Source organism: Cydia amplana, chromosome Z, assembly GCF_948474715.1.
Source record: "Cydia amplana chromosome Z, ilCydAmpl1.1, whole genome shotgun sequence".
Taxonomy (NCBI): domain Eukaryota; kingdom Metazoa; phylum Arthropoda; class Insecta; order Lepidoptera; family Tortricidae; genus Cydia; species Cydia amplana.
The window spans coordinates 17,053,847-17,071,687 of NC_086096.1; the positions used below are offsets into that span (position 1 = coordinate 17,053,847).

General features: G+C 38.7%; 1 protein-coding gene across 2 annotated transcripts in view; it reads right to left on the reverse strand.

The window, feature by feature from the left end:
- Positions 1-4,297: 4,297 nt before the first annotated feature.
- LOC134660832 (DNA-binding protein D-ETS-3) overlaps positions 4,298-17,841 on the reverse strand; it is a 96,239-nt gene continuing 82,695 nt past the window's right edge. For both annotated transcript variants that reach the window (XM_063516662.1, XM_063516661.1), the window contains exons 6-9: positions 12,466-12,513; positions 6,233-6,422; positions 5,874-6,082; positions 4,298-5,168 (exon numbers count right to left, since the gene is read on the reverse strand). In XM_063516662.1, the coding sequence (XP_063372732.1) occupies positions 5,044-5,168; positions 5,874-6,082; positions 6,233-6,422; positions 12,466-12,513 (572 nt within the window). In that variant the 3' untranslated portion in view covers positions 4,298-5,043. The remainder of the gene's footprint in view (positions 5,169-5,873; positions 6,083-6,232; positions 6,423-12,465; positions 12,514-17,841) is intronic.

Genomic DNA, 17,841 nt, shown 5'->3' on the forward strand with positions numbered 1-17,841 from the left:
CTACCACTCCACCTAATCGTAACCGTAATGATAACTAAAATCGTACCATATTAGTAGATGCTTTTGGTACTTATATTTATTGCTGTAATAAACATTAATATATAGCCTGACCCAGGGATCGGATACCGGTATTTTTTGTATGGGAACGGAAACGGTATTTTTTCGTTCTTTGCTAATTACTTCATTTCTAATTGGGCAATCTAATAAAACGAAGTCGTAACCTAAAAACACAACTGAGTCCTACATTTCTAGTATAAAATAATTCGCAAAATATGGTTATTTCTAAGTTTTTGCAAAAAACCGGTTCCGATCCCTGGCCTGACCAGTAATATATGATAATTGTCAAGAGGGCGCTGTTATTCTCATGTATAGGGTGACAATTCAGTGTAGTATGAAAAAATTAGTTCCAGTGAAATTCCGCAACATGGCGCACCCTCAATAGATCCTGGTTCACCTTATAAAAGTGTTATTTAAAAATGTTACCGGATGCACACCGAATTAAGTTTTTTTTATAATACTATTATTATAAAAATTACATGCGTGACAGAAGTCTGTTGTCTTTGGTTTATGTTTCTTTGGATTTAGCATATCTAATGGCATATTTTGTTTTTAAACGATTGCAGCGCCTTCTGATAAAACATAAAATATATAATCTATCACAAGTGTAAAAAGTACCTACGGGTGCTTTTACGGATTCCATTAACTTCAAGAGAACTTTCCTTAGAGTCCTTAGTTAAATTAGGTTAAATTATATGTTATGTGTTATGTCTCTAAGATTCCGATAATGGTTTAATTTATCGTTTTGTGGTCTTTATAAACAGGCCGCGTAGCCAACATGCCAATCGCTTACGCTCCGTAGCGATCGAAACGCAACTGTCACTGTCGCTCTAATATGGAAGTGTGATAGAGAGACACAAAACGTTTTGCTGTCGTAGCGATAGCGATTGTCATCTTGGCTAGGCCGGCAGTTTCACCTTATCTTAAGCATTAAAATATAAGTACATATAAAGAAAAAACCGGCCAAGTGCGAGTCGGACTCGCGCACGGAGGGTTCCGCACCATCAACAAAAAATAGAGCAAAACAAGCAAAAAACGGTCACCCATCCAAGTACTGACCCCGCCCGACGTTGCTTAACTTCGGTCAAAAATCACGTTTGTTGTATGGGAGCCCCACATAAATCTTTATTTTATTCTGTTTTTAGTATTTGTTGTTATAGCGGCAACAGAAATACATCATCTGTGAAAATTTCAACTGTCTAGCTATCACGGTTCGTGAGATACAGCCTGGTGACAGACGGACGGACGGACGGACGACGGACGGACGGACGGACGACGGACGGACGGACGGACGGACGGACAGCGGAGTCTTAGTAATAGGGTCCCGTTTTTACCCTTTGGGTACGGAACCCTAAAAAAATGCCTAACGTAAACTAACGCCTAACTCCTCAGCGTCCTCAGGTCGTCGAGGAGTTTAATTATGGTCTTCATCAGTAAAGTACCTAAGTTAAAATGCAAATCTATGATTGGTTGTTTAAAACAAAAGTAGCTAACTACAAGCACCTACGCCCATAATGGATGAGTAGTTCTCTCAATTCTGATGGAATGGAACCCATTATCAGAATTCGATTTAAATTTTAAACAAATATTACTTTTCACCTCAGCAGCTCGAACAAGGGTACTTTGCTACTTAAAAACAGTGTGCAAAATCGAATTTTGCTCACTGAGTGAGACAAAATGAGCAAAATGCGATTTTGCTCACTCAGTGAGTAAAATGCTATTTTTCTCACTGTTTTTAAGTAGCAAAGTACCCTTGTTCGAGCTGCTGAGGTGAAAACTTAATTGTTGGTATATCTTAAGAAAACATGAGTGAATAGGTAAGTGATGAAGAAGGAATACATTTTTCACCTCAGCAGCTCGAACAAGGGTACTTTGCTACTTAAAAACAGTGAGCAAAATCGCATTTTGCTCACTGAGTGAGACAAAATGACATTCTAGTGACCTTAATATTCAAATGTCATTTCAACATGCGGGGTCTAATACAAGTTCGAAATACTTGGATTTTATTATCTCTGTCCCTTTCACGTCGTTAGCAAAAAGAAAGAGACAAAAAATTTTCAAACGACATTCAACGGTATATTGACGGTTTATAATAGACCCCCGAAAAACGTCAGAACGCATCGTTCCAAAACACATACAAGTATGAATTCTTAATATGTAATTAATGAAAATAAAGTTTCAGATTTGATAAAAACACTATATTTTACGTAATTTATTGTACGATTAAAATAATGAACTCAAAAAATACACAGTATATCACGTAAAATAAATAATTATACTTTTAAGAATCTCTACAATATAGTTTACAAATAGTAAGTATCCGTAATTCGGACCGTATCTTACAATGTTTTTTTTTTTACAAAAAAAAAGTTGCCGCAATCAATTGATGGTCGTTGTTTTCATATATTACCTATTTTACTGAAATTTACTACGTTTGTTTGTTTGTTTTTGTGTTTGATTGTGGTAATTATACTTAATTGTAAGTATATCTTAAGAAACATGACTAAATAGGTAAGTGATGAAGAAGGATTACATGTTTTCGGGTTGTCTAAATGTTCTCACTGCTGAGGTGAAAAGTTTTATGAACTACACGAGATCAAAGTTATTTACATCTCGTGCGCTTTTGAGTCCCTTACTACGCTCAAGATTCTAAATTAGATTCACTCGCTACGCTCGTGAATCTACTATAGAATCTTTCGCTTGCACGGGACTCAAAATAAGCACTCGAAGAAATATCAAACTTTGATCTCTTGTTGTACAAATAACTATTTCGTGTTCTCTAATATGTTCTCACTGCTGAGGTGAAAAGTTTTGTGAACTACACGAGATCAAAGTTATTTACATCTCGTGCGCTTTTGAGTCCCTTACTACGCTCAAGATTCTAAATTAGATTCACTCGCTACGCTCGTGAATCTAGTATAGAATCTTTCGCTTGCACGGGACTCAAAACAAGCACTCGAAGAAATATCAAACTTTGATCTCTTGTTGTACAAATAACTATAGTCCCATCTGGAAAAGCGATAACGAGTGCGGATAGTTCGCAAAACCCGCGTAGCTAGAAGATTTTGATACAATAATTCCTTGCCAATTGCCAGTCTGCCTGTGATTACGAACGTAACGTCACGTTCGAAACGTCAGGGCAAATAATAAAAGTAAGTGCTTGCTCGCCACACCGGTCCCGTTTCAGTTTTTAAATTAAAAGGGCCAGGAATATATGTACTAGAGTTAATGGAATCAAAGAAAATACCCGGAATAAGTAGATGTAGGTATACGTGTTACTATGTAATTAGATGATATATACTCAATAAGAAAACCCAAATTCAGGCAAATTATATTTAACAGGAAGCCTAATCTTACAAAATCGATACATCGACTGAGAAATTAGTTTGGTGTTTACAGAAATACGTTTTCTTATAGGAATATAATTTATATACAAATTAGCTAAGTGAATAAAATATAATCATTTCTTCTAAACGGTGAACATTGCTTAATCAATTTTTAAAATTTTCATTTTCATATTTTAGAATTTTGTGACACATTTTTATTCTTTAGTGTTGGTACTTGGCTGCACTGCTACAAAATTTCATGTCACATCCGATGTTCTACTGTTTAAAATACAATACTGACCAGGTACCTACAATATCACCAAACATTACAGCTTGAGGCGGTCGTCGTCAGTAGGTATAGGTACCGAAATATTTTTGTCACAACTATTTCAAACAATGAATTGTCAAAGAAGCTTATAAAACACTGGAGGTTGATGTAGAACAGAAATCTGAAGCAGAGAAAATATACCTTGGTTGACTGGCACGCATTTATTCCCTTGAATGTATGCTTAATATTTAGCTATTTTTAAGCTATTACAGCCTAATAATAGCTGGGATGTACTGTGTATCTTTTTCCAGAAATCGACGGCAATAAATGCAAGCCCGTAATTCAAGGCTGCACTTAGGACTATGCTTCAAATTTTTGGTGCAAGTTCCAGTGTTTTATAAGCTTCTTGCAAATTACCTTTACATCGTTGCGCCCCAAAACCAAGTCAACGCCACTGAGAAACCTGCTGTGGTCTATAGATACCTATAGCGCGAATATGTACTTACTTACTTTCCTTTACCTACACGATATTTATACATTAAAAATTAATACATACCATTAAAATTTTATTGTAATCCTAAATAAATAATTCTACTTAATTAATGAGTATCTATTATTTACAACATTCTTTGATAAAAGACTAGTCTTGCGTTTCACAATTCACTCCTTATCTTTTCTCACAATAAAAACAATTTAACTAGGGAAGTTGGCAACCATAACTTTTTGTCTTTTTACTCGTCTTAGGCGGTTTGATATAGATATTACATAAAAACCAAAAATGTAAGAAGAGTAACCGCAAAATTATTTTCAGCTCAATCAAAATACGCAACAGAAATATTAATTACAGAGATCTTTCACGTAAATAATGCCAGCGGAAACCATAATTTTACATTCTTGTTGGTTGCATAAGTAGCTGTAGGAATTAATTATTTATTGGAACATGTGGCTGTGGATTCGAATTAGTTTATTTACGAGCCGAGGATCATTTTGTATTATTTTCCTAGTCCAATAAGTCAAAGGAATAAATACACATTTATTTTACAATAATTCTTACAATATACAAAATACCCTTCACAGTCAACAGCGTTACATTGTCGCTAATTTCCCCCCCACAAGGTTGCTACTCTGAGAAAACCTCTTCAATACCCGTTCACCTTGGTTTTTGCTTGTTTTCCAGTCAACTGAACTTTGTCAATACCACAGATCAGGTGCACCGAGAACCGTCCTCCTGGGCAATATAACAAGTGTTTGGCAAAATATAGCTAATAACGAGTTAAAAGTTAACCGTAGGTACATAGACAAGAGAAGCGTAAAAATTTATAAATAATAATTAACAAAAAGTGTATCCATATTACTGTCGTCGTTTGGTATATCGTCGAATTATATGGCTGGTCATGCGTAGTGCGGATACGAGCCCAGATGCGACGTCACGTGGGGTGGGGCCATAGAGTGGGGGGAGTAGAGGTTGCTCCCCCCACCGCCCCAGTTGCTCCACGACGCCGACGGGAAAATCGACGCTGCAACAATAGTTTGCCAGCTTAACTTGGTAGAAAGAGGATCAATACACACGCCAGCGAAATGGTTAGTTAACAATCACCCGATGTATACCTATGGTAGTATAAGAAGAGAGTTTTTATTATAACTATTCTACATGTGAGAATCGCTAGGTAAAATATACAAAATATGCTTCAACACCACAATAGAAGTCGATAAAATTCACAAAATGAAACACTCGCATAAAGTATTTAAGTACATATATATTCTGCATGACGCACCAAAATGATTTCTACATAGGTACTTAAGTTGTTATATTTTCATTAGGTAAATAAATGACGAAACTACTATTTGTCTACATTTTTTAACTTTATTTTTCATCAGTACATTTAATCTTTTTGGGTTTGAGTAGAGTTTAACATAGCCTTCCATTAAGTCAAGAGTGCTAAGTCGAGTCGTGCCACTGACAACCCGTTTCGAGTACCGTGCCAATATTTGCACAAGCGAGTGTACCGCCGTATTAGCACTGAGAAATGCAGATTCCCTCAAGTGCGTACTGCGTTTGAAGGGTGCATGGCATTAACTCTATCATTATATCACTTACAAGTATGTTGACATGTTTTTTTAGCAGTCGCACTTTCAGTTAAGAAATGATTTTGGCACGTAAACATTATTTCGCATTGAGAAAAGTCGCTTAGAGCAGTTAATATAATAGTGTATTTAGTTACCTGTTGATGTCGGCATGGCTGCGTGGGGAGCCATGAAAGACGAGAGCTTTGCCGAGTGATGGTAAGAGCTCATGAAAAGATCGCTTTGATATTTATATGCCGGATCGCTCGCCGCCGGTTGTGTGGCCGCCGCTAGCCCTTGGAAGTCGAATTTATAGGCATAGCGTTTGCCATGGACCTTAGTCATGATGTTCTTGTCATAGTAGTATCTGGACAAAGGTGAAACATTAGAAAAAATCTATCGAAACACAACAAATTATTCGAAATACACTGTCGCTCTAGGGTGAACTCGCACAGCAAGGAAACGGGTACCCGACAAGTCGCTTAGCCAAACGCTTCGATCTAGGTCTATATGTTACCTGAGAGCCCTGCTCAGTTTGTCGTAATTCATGTTGGGCTTGGACTTGCGCTCGCCCCACCGGCGCGCCACCTCGTCCGGGTCCGTCAGCTTGAACTCGCCGTTGGTGCCCTCCCAGGTGATGCAGCCTGCGTTGCTCGAGTCACTCAGAAGTTCCAGCAAGAACTGCCAGAGTTGTATTTGACCTGATCCTGAAATTAACAGTGTAATTTAAGTAACAGTACGGTCAAATTTGAATCAGCAAAAAATAGTGGCAGCTATGTCGCAATCCTATTTGTTTCGCTATATTGTCGCCTTGCATACTAGGATTTGATAGCACTTAAACGATTTTTATAGCGTTTAAATAAGCGCCAGGATACTTTTGTTAATCGCAGTCATTAGCGTGGTGACTGATTGCCGCCCCAAACCCTATCATTACCGCACATAAAATGAGCATTTCACCGCGCCCCGGGCGACTTGCCCTCGATATTTACTCGCAATGGTTCAGATTCATTCAGACACCATTAAATGTACTGAAGACCCGATATAAAAGATATAAAAACTGCGCAGACTTAGAAACATATTTGCGTTTGATTTTTTAGTTATAGCGCCACATATGTGGGTTTCAAGGTAGGCACATTTTAATCCTCTTTACTCCAGGCTTCCTTAAATTTGAACTTAAACATTTTATTTACTATTTGAACTACTTACTGCTAAATCTACTCCTAAAAAGATAATTCCCATGATATCGTGGAACGATCATGGAATGTACAACGAAAAGTGGAATTTGGAATCTTATACTTGCGCAGTTCTCAATCTTATACCTTTAAACGAGCAATTCTTGTTTATTTATTTATATATTTATTTATATGTATATATATTTCGGGGATCTCAGAAACGGCTCTAACGATTTCGATAAAATTAGCTATATGGGGGTTTTCGGGGGCGAAAAATCGATCTAGCTTGGTCTCATCCGTAGGAAAACGCGCATTTTCGAGTTTTGCTCGGTCTCCCAGATATTACGAGTATAAAGTGTCATTCTATGGAACTTGCTAACTTATATAAACAAAAGTCACCAGTAAATCCATATTTTTTGACAGTTTCAATATGGCGGTTTGTTTACATAGTTAGCAAGTTCTATAGAATGACATTTTAGGTAAGCACGAGAATTAAAAGACATAGTTACCGGAACATACAATACTTATAATAATTGGGTATAGGTACGAAAGCGTTGCTAACCCGCATTTTTAACAAGTAATATTACGCAAAAAGGGTAAACTTTAATGAAAGTGAACAAATTGTGTCATAAAGGATCCCTTGCTAATAATTTACGGGCACTCAGTATGAAGTGTAAAATGGCAGTAATGCCCCTTCAATCTGTGGTAGACGCAGCCGGCAACTGCACCACCAAGCGTGAGCACAGAAAATAATAGTACTAGGTACAGAAGGTTCACTCTCTAACTATTACGACCGCTAGGTGGCGCAAGTGCGAGCAGTCGTCCGTTCCGAAGCGGTGCGCGGCAACTACTATGGCTAGACACCAAAATTGGTGTGGGCCGCATGTACTTGTAGGTACAACGTGTAGCGACGCCGACGCGACGAAATCGCGGAGTGGCTCACGCCTGGCGTGAGCTACTCGCAGCACAGGCCGTGGATGGTTTATTACAATAGGTTTGCTTTGCACAACTTTAGTGTTAAACTCTCTCAGTGACTCAATAACTGTGTGTGAGTAGGTATTATTGTTCAAAAAAGTACAAACTAGGAAGTTGCGTATATTACTGATTACTGACCTTTGACAAAATGTTAGCTTTTTGTAGGGGTACCTACTTGTTTGATAGAGCATATGAAAGTGTATGTATAACAAAATTCCCATTTTTTTAAATTAAAATATATTTTTTCCTTTTTTTAATAGTAGGTACGCGCTGGTGGCAAACAAGCTTACGGCCCGCCTGATGGTAAGCAGTCATCGTAGCCTATGGACGCCTGCATCTCCAAGGGCGTTACATGCGCGTTGCCGACCTTAACACCCCGCACCCTTGTTGAGCTGTGGCAACCTTACTCACCGGCAGGAACACAACACTATGAGTAGGTATAATGAGTAGGGTCTAGTGTTAATTGATTGCGGTTTTCTGTAAGGTGGAGATACTTCCCCAGTTGGGCTCTGCTCTAGATTTACAATGACATCCGCTGTGCTGTTTGGGCTAAAAAATTAGGGTCCCGTCGATAGAGCTAATCTGTCGATAGAGTCATTGCCACCGAATGGTTTCGATGTACATATTATAATATTTTTCAAAATGAAGGGTACGGTGACAATTAAGTGTTATCTCCATACAATGTTTAAGTTTATAAAGTGTTTGTTAAAGTGAGATGACACCTGTCACAGTATCCTTCGTTTTTGAAAAATACTATAGCAATTGATGACTGTCTATAAAATAAAGCTTGTTGTACTTTTCAGAGCAACTTTTTCTTATAGGTAGTTTGTTCGGAGAGAGAAGAGTCGTGGAATGTATTGGGCCCCATACATTCCACCACTCTTCTCTTTCCGCACAGACTCTACGTGTTTGTATTGCATCTACCTTAAAATAGTATTTTATATTCCAACTATTTAACAACTAATAAGTATCGGATAATGTCAAAGTGATTGCATAGTTGCAAACTTTACGTGTTATTCAAACTCATTTCCGATAAAACCAGATGTAACCATCCGAAAGAAGGCGTAGAAAGTGAAGCATAAGCTAGTATGTAACGCTTGATCGAAGGCCCGTGTAAGTAAAAGATTTAGTATTCGACATTGGTTTATGTTCGGGGTGACGTACGAGCATGTCGCGATATTGGGCGGGCTTGTTCAAGCCCGCACGACTGGCGAGGAGGCCCAGTCGAGTGTAACGGGCCGTGCCCGACCGGCGGAACAGAGTGTATTACGTTTGCTATTTATACGTCACTGATACAATGGAAAAATAAAGCGTATACTCTCGACGAACAGCGTTTTCTTCTTGCGCATTCAACGGAAGTTACATGTGCGGTGTAGCGGCTATATAGGTGACATCATGCTGTATTAAAATCGTGCAACTTTTAAATGCAACGCAACTAAGTATATTGGTTCTAAAATATAAGTAGGCCCTTATTACTACGGGTAACTACGGAACCCTACACTGAGCATGGCCCGACAAGTTCTTGGCCGTTTTTTCATTAGTTACAAGTGATTGAGGTTTAAATTCCGAGATCTATTTATATTTAACATAAGTAAATAGATTGAAACAGCGAATTTGCACTTACCCCCCAACTGTACGTACACGCAAACATTGATCAGTGACCAGTAAGGTAGATAAACTTTTCGGTTTTGTAAACAGACATTGATATCCCACCAAAACATTTTCATGTAAAATGTTGGCAAGACGAAACCATAAGACCGTTTCGCTACTGTCACATGGACGTAAGGTGAAAAATGTATTCACTATTCATTATTTTTTATAATACAATAGTTCTTGGAGTAACGAAACGGCCAAGCCACATATTTTGACTAAGGTGTAGAGTTTGTGAAGTTAGGACTTGTAGAGTTAGAAGCTTGGCTCTACAAGAGATCTGATAACTTTTTGTCAGTGCGAGCCTTATGGTTTCGTCTTGGCAACATTTTACATGAAAATGTTTTTGGTGGAATTTCACTTCTTTTTGTAAGTTGCTTCCATCCCCTAATTTAAAGGGTTGCGCGTGTGATTTAAGGTACTATTAAAAATCCTGAAATTCGTACCTCGGGGCATCTTTTATACAATCTGCTTTTTATTGATTCCCCATACAAACTTCAACCCTCTTTTTCCCCTAACGCCCTTTTCCACCCCCTTTTCACCCTTACGGGATGATTTTGGGGTTGAAAACTATTCTATGCCATTCCTCATTACAAAAACTATCTACATACCAAATTTCAACTAAATCGGTTAAGCGGTTATTGATTTCCCATACAAAATTCCCCCCCCCCCTTTTCCCCCCCTTAGGGGCAAAAAATTTCAAGTTTTTGAATTATTATGTTTGTGTACTAATACTATCTTACATACCAAATTTCAGCTTCCTAGGACTTCAGGAAGTACCCTAGAGGTTTTGATGATCAACAGTGAGTGAGTCAGTGACGAAATTGGGGTTTTTTAGATATGAATAAAATCTTAAGTATAAGAGCTATGCAATTGAAATTTTTTATGTTTAATAAGTCCACTATTGACATCATATCCCGAGAATTTTGTTTATCTGGTATAATCCAAACCCAAGTTATGAGGGTTCAAAAAAACGACGAAGCGCTTCGAGAAAAGGTAGGTAGTGCCCTTGCGCTTCGCTTTGCTCGTCTTGGTGGGGGCCCCCAGATAAATAAGTAATAGTGAATAGAGATAAATCTATAATTAGGTATCTATATAACACTTTAAACTCTCGCCTTTGTACACATATTTAATTAGACCCTTTGTGTAATTAAATATATAGGTATCTATATAATAACATGTAAGCAATAATAGCCAATGACGATTGAACGATCTTGGGCCACATTCGTTTCATAGTGGCTGCTCGCCTTGATCTATTGTTAGATCGCGACGCGTGTATGACGACTTACTGTAAGGTGCCTGGCATATTCATCTATTAGACACTTACCTTTGTATGTTCTCCTCTTATTTTTTAGTGGCTGTAATTATATTGTGAAAAAGACACTAGATAAAAGTTTGTATCTGATTTCATTTTGTAGCTGATTGCAGTAGGTGAATAGCAAACAGGCCCAACCGTGTGGCGTGTAAGCGATTTTGTTATGGAAAAGTTAGAAAAGTCAAGACAGGTAAATTACACGTACGGGAGTTCGACCATGGGAACTTCGACTCGCAATTACAGTTCGGGTCTGCCACGTGGCTTTAATTGTCTTTATGCGTTTAAATTGCAGGCAGTCAGCGGGGAAACTGATTCAGGGGCACAATAATAAAAAATAAAGTTTTACGTAAATAATTGTACAATAGTATTGAGTAGAGACCTTACAGCTTTCAGAAATTATACTGAAAGACTACCTATAACTAATATAATAGTATTAAATAATTGAAGAACACTTAAAATCTATTACGTACACATTTATCTACAAAAGTATCTATACCACCCTTTGTTAAAACTCTACTGTTATAAGTGACTTAATATAGATAAAATATCAGCAATTTACATAAAATAAGGTGGCATGATAAGTGACTGCCGCACCCCTATCCGACGTACCGTCGTCGTTAGCCTATTAACATTTGACTTTCATACAGGTTTACAAACTTAAAAACATTATGGAACAAGCTATATTACACCTTTTGTTCGTGTAATAAGAATTTTTAAATTCGTAAATAAATTGATGGAATTTTAAGTACCGATTACAGAGAGATAGTGCATACAGTTACGTGGCGTACTGTTCCCACACGTACTGTGCTTTATCGGCGATCTATGTTGCATGTGGCCGAACAATTTGATTGGATTTACTTACAATTTAACCTTAGCGAGTGGTTTTAGCAAACAGTGTCACTTTAATATATTTTGACTTGTTAGACTACTGATATGGGGCAGTTTATATGTTTCGGCGAGAAGATAATTGACAAAAAGAGACTGTTTAGGACAACGTTTGTTTGAGAAAGCTTGAAAACGAGCTAAAGCAGTTGATGGTTCATTTAACGCGGTGCGCCATAGACTCGTAAGCCTGAAAACCCTTGAATGGGGTTTGTTATCGCGATCTCGCGTGCTCGCGCCGCGTGAGACCTGGTCACCCTATTTTCTCAGAGGTCAGCCTGCAGGTCACCCCTGGCCACTTTCACCTTGCCAGATATGAATTAGTCAGGATTGAATAATGAGAGTGAGAAATTTGATTTCGGTCGTCATTATTAACCCTTACTATACAACCATGCCCGAGCTAGGTGCCGTTTTTATGGTTTTTATGCAACCCCAATCGTTAAAAAAGTGCCGATACTGCCGATTGAGTTATGCTCAGACAAAAAATCACTTTCACTTTCACTTCAAACAAACTACAGGTATTTAATTAAATTAATCTTGCAGGAAATACAAGTGAAACAGTACCTACCGGAAAAGCCTATTTAGATGATAGAAGTAATATGTTTTTATTAATTTCTCTGTTTCAGCCGGACAACCGTCGATTGATCTTTGGCTGGATTTCCAATACGCAGTACTAGACGATCAACCTATTTATTTTACAAAAAATACATAGCAAGTACCTAACTCTCTAGGTATTTTGTATTTTAAATTACTTACCTGAATTCGCCAGACGACTACTCGTTGGACCAAACATTTGATAAGGATCTGGAACAAACAAACAAAAATATTAACAATGCATTTCTTGTTGTATCAACCATGTTTCTGTGTAATTTACCTGATATGATTCATTTATTAGACAAACATCTCACCTAATTTTGATGCTTGTCTTTCTCTAAAATAATTGTTCTGAAACGATCTAGTAATATTACTGGGTTACTTTTCAAAGCAAATTACTCCGATAATCTGCAATGATAGCGAAACGTTTCAATTGGTCATTCAGTAGGAACTCAAAGACTTTTTAGCGTTTATTCCAGCTATTGCATCGTCTATCTCGTTGGCATTCCTACACTGTAGACATGGTTATCTCTAGATTCTGCTTTTCACGCCTGTGATACATAGGCCTAGACGCGTCGAAAGATAACGTTGCCCGTGGCGACCGCGCCGACAACAGCGCCCACGAAAAAACTCCGATACAGTGCATAGATTGCATTTCAAACAGGTATAATGAGAAGGGGACCTGCACCTGCCTGAATTTGCATAGATAGGCCTGCGGTAAGTTTCTGACTGTCGTTTTGCGAAGGAGTGCATGCCGTGGATTCCATGCTACTAAGTAGACTGCGATGATCGTAGAAGATTTACTTTCTACAAAATTAATTGTTTTACAACATCAAACGCTAGGTACATGTATTTTAAACTTTGTAGTCACTGACCAAGGTATATTCAATTGAATACTCCGTAAGAGACCCAAGTTGTAATATTTAATTGTTCTTGCGCGGTCTTTTTACATTCGAGATCATAAACGTTCTCCTTTATCATATTCATTAAAAGCTTGCGCTACACGCGCTAGCGGCGGTTTCTATGCAAATTATCAATACAATGAAATTGAAACAAAAGCGTTCCCCTAACGACAGTTTGCGCCTTTGTTAATGTTATAATAAAATAGTAATTTTTAACGACACTTGAATTAGCTCTCGGATTGTAAAGTGGGGTGTTTGTGACGAATTTTCGGCGACGGGGCCGATGTATTTATAACGACACTAGTTCTGGGGTTATGAACATTTGTTGGTCAAGCAAAATTAACGCATTTTGAGAATAAAATCACATAAATCAGCGATATTTACTGATTAAAAAATGAACTGTGTTATTATGGTGCTATTTTATGCAATTTTCGGTCGAGTACAGTAGGTACGAGACACGAGATCGTAACACCTCATTAGGTGTTACGATTAACCTTTATTATTATGAACATGACTGCAATATAATATAGAATAAAGAACATGTCCCAAATAGTTAAATACTAACCTAAACACAGATTTACAAAGAAGCTTACGCTTGAAGATGATTGAAGTGTGCATAAGGGGGAGGTCATCAGTGCCATTACGTATGTAGGTACCTATATGAACATTTCATGAGTGTGAAAGAGGTAGACTACAAACGAAAAAACTAGACCACATTTGAGCTACATAGCGACCGCTTGAATGTACAAAAACGGAAGGTTAGACAGCGGACTGGAAAATAAGAAAAGCTGCATGTGTTCAGGAGCTACGGTGGGTGGTTGCCTATATCTTGGAATATACTGTGTAGAAAAGAATATAATTTACGCAATCTCATATCTGTACATCTTATAAAACAAAGTCCCCCGCCACGTCTGTTTGTTAGTATGTTCCCGATAAACTCAAAAACTACTGAACGAATTTTTATGCGGTTTTCACCTATCAATTCTTCTTGAGGAATAATTTGTTAAGGGTAACCCGTGCAAAGCCGGGATGGGGAGAGTAAATTCAATACGTTCAATGACACTGGACATCATACCGACTTTCGACGCACTTTTGATATTTATCAGACTATTTGTACATTGTATATCTGTGACCCTGAATAACAAATTTAACTCTTTGACTGGATTTTAACTTATATAAAACCCATCATTATAAATAGAATAGAATTTATTCGTAAGCACAAAGAAACGAGGCAATACATAATATAAAAAAAAAACACAATATAAGATTAAAGTGCCACGAGATTTCCTCATCTCAGCATCTCATAACCTATTGTTACATATGATACCAATCTGATTTTCGTTGCCGCGCCGTTCGCCGTCGGCAAGCCATTTATCCTACGAGGTGACTCCAAAGGATTTTTCTGACTCAGGTTATCCATGAGTCTCGACGGACTATACTTAGCACAGGGCTGCAAGGAGTCACTAAGTTGTTGTAAACGTGTATAATATTCACGATTACCCGCTGTACCGGGATGTATGCGTGTTTGCCACAAACATTGTACGAAACGGGTAACATTTGCATTCAGTTGGTCTACTCGTACATCTCACGCTAATAATGACGTGTTGTACACGCGAGCGTGTCCGTCTAGCTGTTCTACTTTCACAAAACACACATTACAATAGTTTTCTTTTTACCCCATTCCGCCAACTGACGACTAAATAAGTGAGGAATGCTATTTAGTGAGACCACTTAGTTAACATGAATTAATGCGACTTTTTCGCAATGCATTCACTTAGAATAGCCTTGCTAAGAATCTCTTTTTGAATAAACGAAAGTGTTGAATTGCAAATACATATAGGTACCTTAATAAACCACCATACATATATAGGTCTTACTGAGATGTAACGTAAATCTCTATTACAGATATTGAAATATAAAAGTATACTTTTCATACGTTTTTTATGCACTAATAAATACGCAGTAATTTTCAAAGAAGAGAAGTCAGTGCTCATCTAGCTGTCAAATCATCATTTGCTGGATAAAAAATGAATTTGTAACCACTCAAAATGCGTAGCCGTGACTAAGCTTCTAACAAAAGACACGTTTGGAATCAAAAATGTTCACAATAACAGTTAAATCGAGGGTGGTTAAATGGCTCCGTTGGAGGGGCGAGGCGCGATATAATCGAGATGATTATGATAAATGACTACTTTTATGTGGGAGCGAATTGCAAGCGAATACGATGCGAAGCGGATTCTCGAAGCTCCTTACATAAGTAAGAATGACTGAAAAGATCTACTTATTTATCATAATCGTCAGCAATCGCTGTGAATTTATTTGCAACTACAAGAATGCAAATTTCATATCTTTGTTTGTAATAGATATGAGCGCCGATAGGCATATAGCCGGCGGCGGCGCGCCGGTCAAAATTGGTCGGCGGCGGCGGCGAATCGGCGGCGTGGCCTTGAAACACCTTCGATTAATGAAAAAAGAATTTTAACCAAAATTTTACCGAAAAAACATGTTTTTGCTCTAAGGAAGTTATTAAATAAATGATTTTTTATTTTCAAGGATAATTTATTGAATAATGGTACGAAAAAAATTGATATCGTATAAACTGTGGATAAGCGGTATCGCGCGGCATCAGAGGCGGTCTTAATCATGGCGAGGCTTTGGCAGGAAGATCTTAGCGAGGCCCTTATCTTTTGTGCTAAGGTAAAAATTGCGGATTGACTGTATCAGGGAAACGTCTTGTCAACAGTCCAAAAAAAAAACGAGCTCCGTCATTAACCAATATCGACCCAACAAAACCGATTTATGTCAAAAAGTGAGGCCCAACGCCGAGCTCCATGTAACACCGAAGACTTGATTTCGACGCCTCCCAATGCGAGGCCAGAGGATGAGCTGCCGGTAAGCATACAGCTAAGAATCGAACGCCAAGTGTAAGCTTGGCTGACGGCTGAACTCCTGGAGCGCCGATTGCGGCGCGCTTCTGTGCGAGGCCGAGCTGCAAGAGAGCAGAGCGAGGGTGCAAGCCGATAAAGACTGAAGCCATAGTGTTAAAGATCTGGAGCTTTCCTGCGGGCGCATTCGTGCGACGCCAAAGGCCGAGCTGAAATGGAGCTAAGATCGGATAAGGACCAATGCTCAAGCGTTTTAAAACAGGCCGAAAGTTGAGCTCCAAACAGGGCCAAAAACTTGCAGGTTCAGATAGCGGCTTAATTCCATGCGAGCGGTGCAAGGCCAAAGATTGAGCTGCGAGAGAGCAATGCTTGAAATTTCAACAGTGGCCAAGTTTAATTGAGACCCGATTCCGACGCCCTTCCATGCGAAGCCAACGGCCGGACATTTGGACGTGGAAACGCTTAATATCTCAAAATTAACCCCATTTTATACCTTTTAAAAACGTTTAACCATGCTTGCAATGGTTAAATTCGCGGTAAATGACGGATGGTTAGCTGGCAAAATTAGTTATGCATTGGATCGGTAATCCAAAGATGTGGGTTCGAGTCTCACGTTAGGTAGAGTTGATCACAGTAAGTTTTTTCATTGTGATTGACATGTCTAGTGTATATATACAATCTATAAATTGTAATGTGGAACGTTCCACAATAAAAATGGAAGGAAATCAGTATGTTTATTCTAGGCGGATTAGACTCTCGCGCGAGCCACGAGACGAGCCGCGAGCCGCGCTACGAGACGCGAGTGTAAGCGGTGGGCTCGCGGCTCGTCTCGTGGCTCGCAAGCTCGTCGAGCTAATATAATTTAAACACTAACGGCACGGCATAAGGTTTATAACCGAATGACAAGCCGAACGCGAGTGTAAGCGGTGGACTCGCGTCTCGTGGCGCGGCTCGCGGCTCGTCTCGTGGCTCGCGCGAGAGTCTAAATTGGGGGTTACAAGCATATTGATGTTAAAATTGATATTAAATAATTTCGTTTCCCCAAGACTAGTAGCGCGGTTACTAGACAGATAAATTTGCATTTGCCTTCGATATTTTTGAATTATATGGGCCTAAAATACCCTTTAAATGCCTATAAACTATTCGAAGTGGCGCCGTTAATGATCTAAACTGGATTAAAAATATATTATCTGATTCTGAAAGCAGTAGTAACTACCAAGGTCACGCCGATGCCACGCCGATAGCGCAGCGTCGGCGGCGGCGGCGCGAAAATTTTGTCGGCGGCGGCGGCGCGCCGGCGCGGCGCTCATATCTAGTTTGTAACAATGTAACAGAATTGTAATCTAGTACCTAGACATGGACAAGTTGCTTACAACTGCGTTCTCGTGCATGTTGGGCCTAGAGATAAATGTGCCCTGCTACGGAAAATCTAAGCGCTTTGTAATTTGACAACACGAAAAAACGAGGATTATTAAGTTAAGAATAGCTGTCGAATACTTTTAATTTGAACCTGAGGCGCTAAAATAGGTATTTTTTTTATGTAACCGAGAGTTATTGAGACACATCGTGACGTTTATCATTACATGTTATTGATGCGAAATTGATAATTTTTTGGATGAAATACTTCTGTGATTTTATTTCCAGGGCCACGGAACGCACACTCCGGGAGTGCACGGGTGCGCTACGATGGTAGCAAAAAAAAATGTTGTACCCTCACGATGATCACGCTCAGCGATTGTTACGCCATTTAG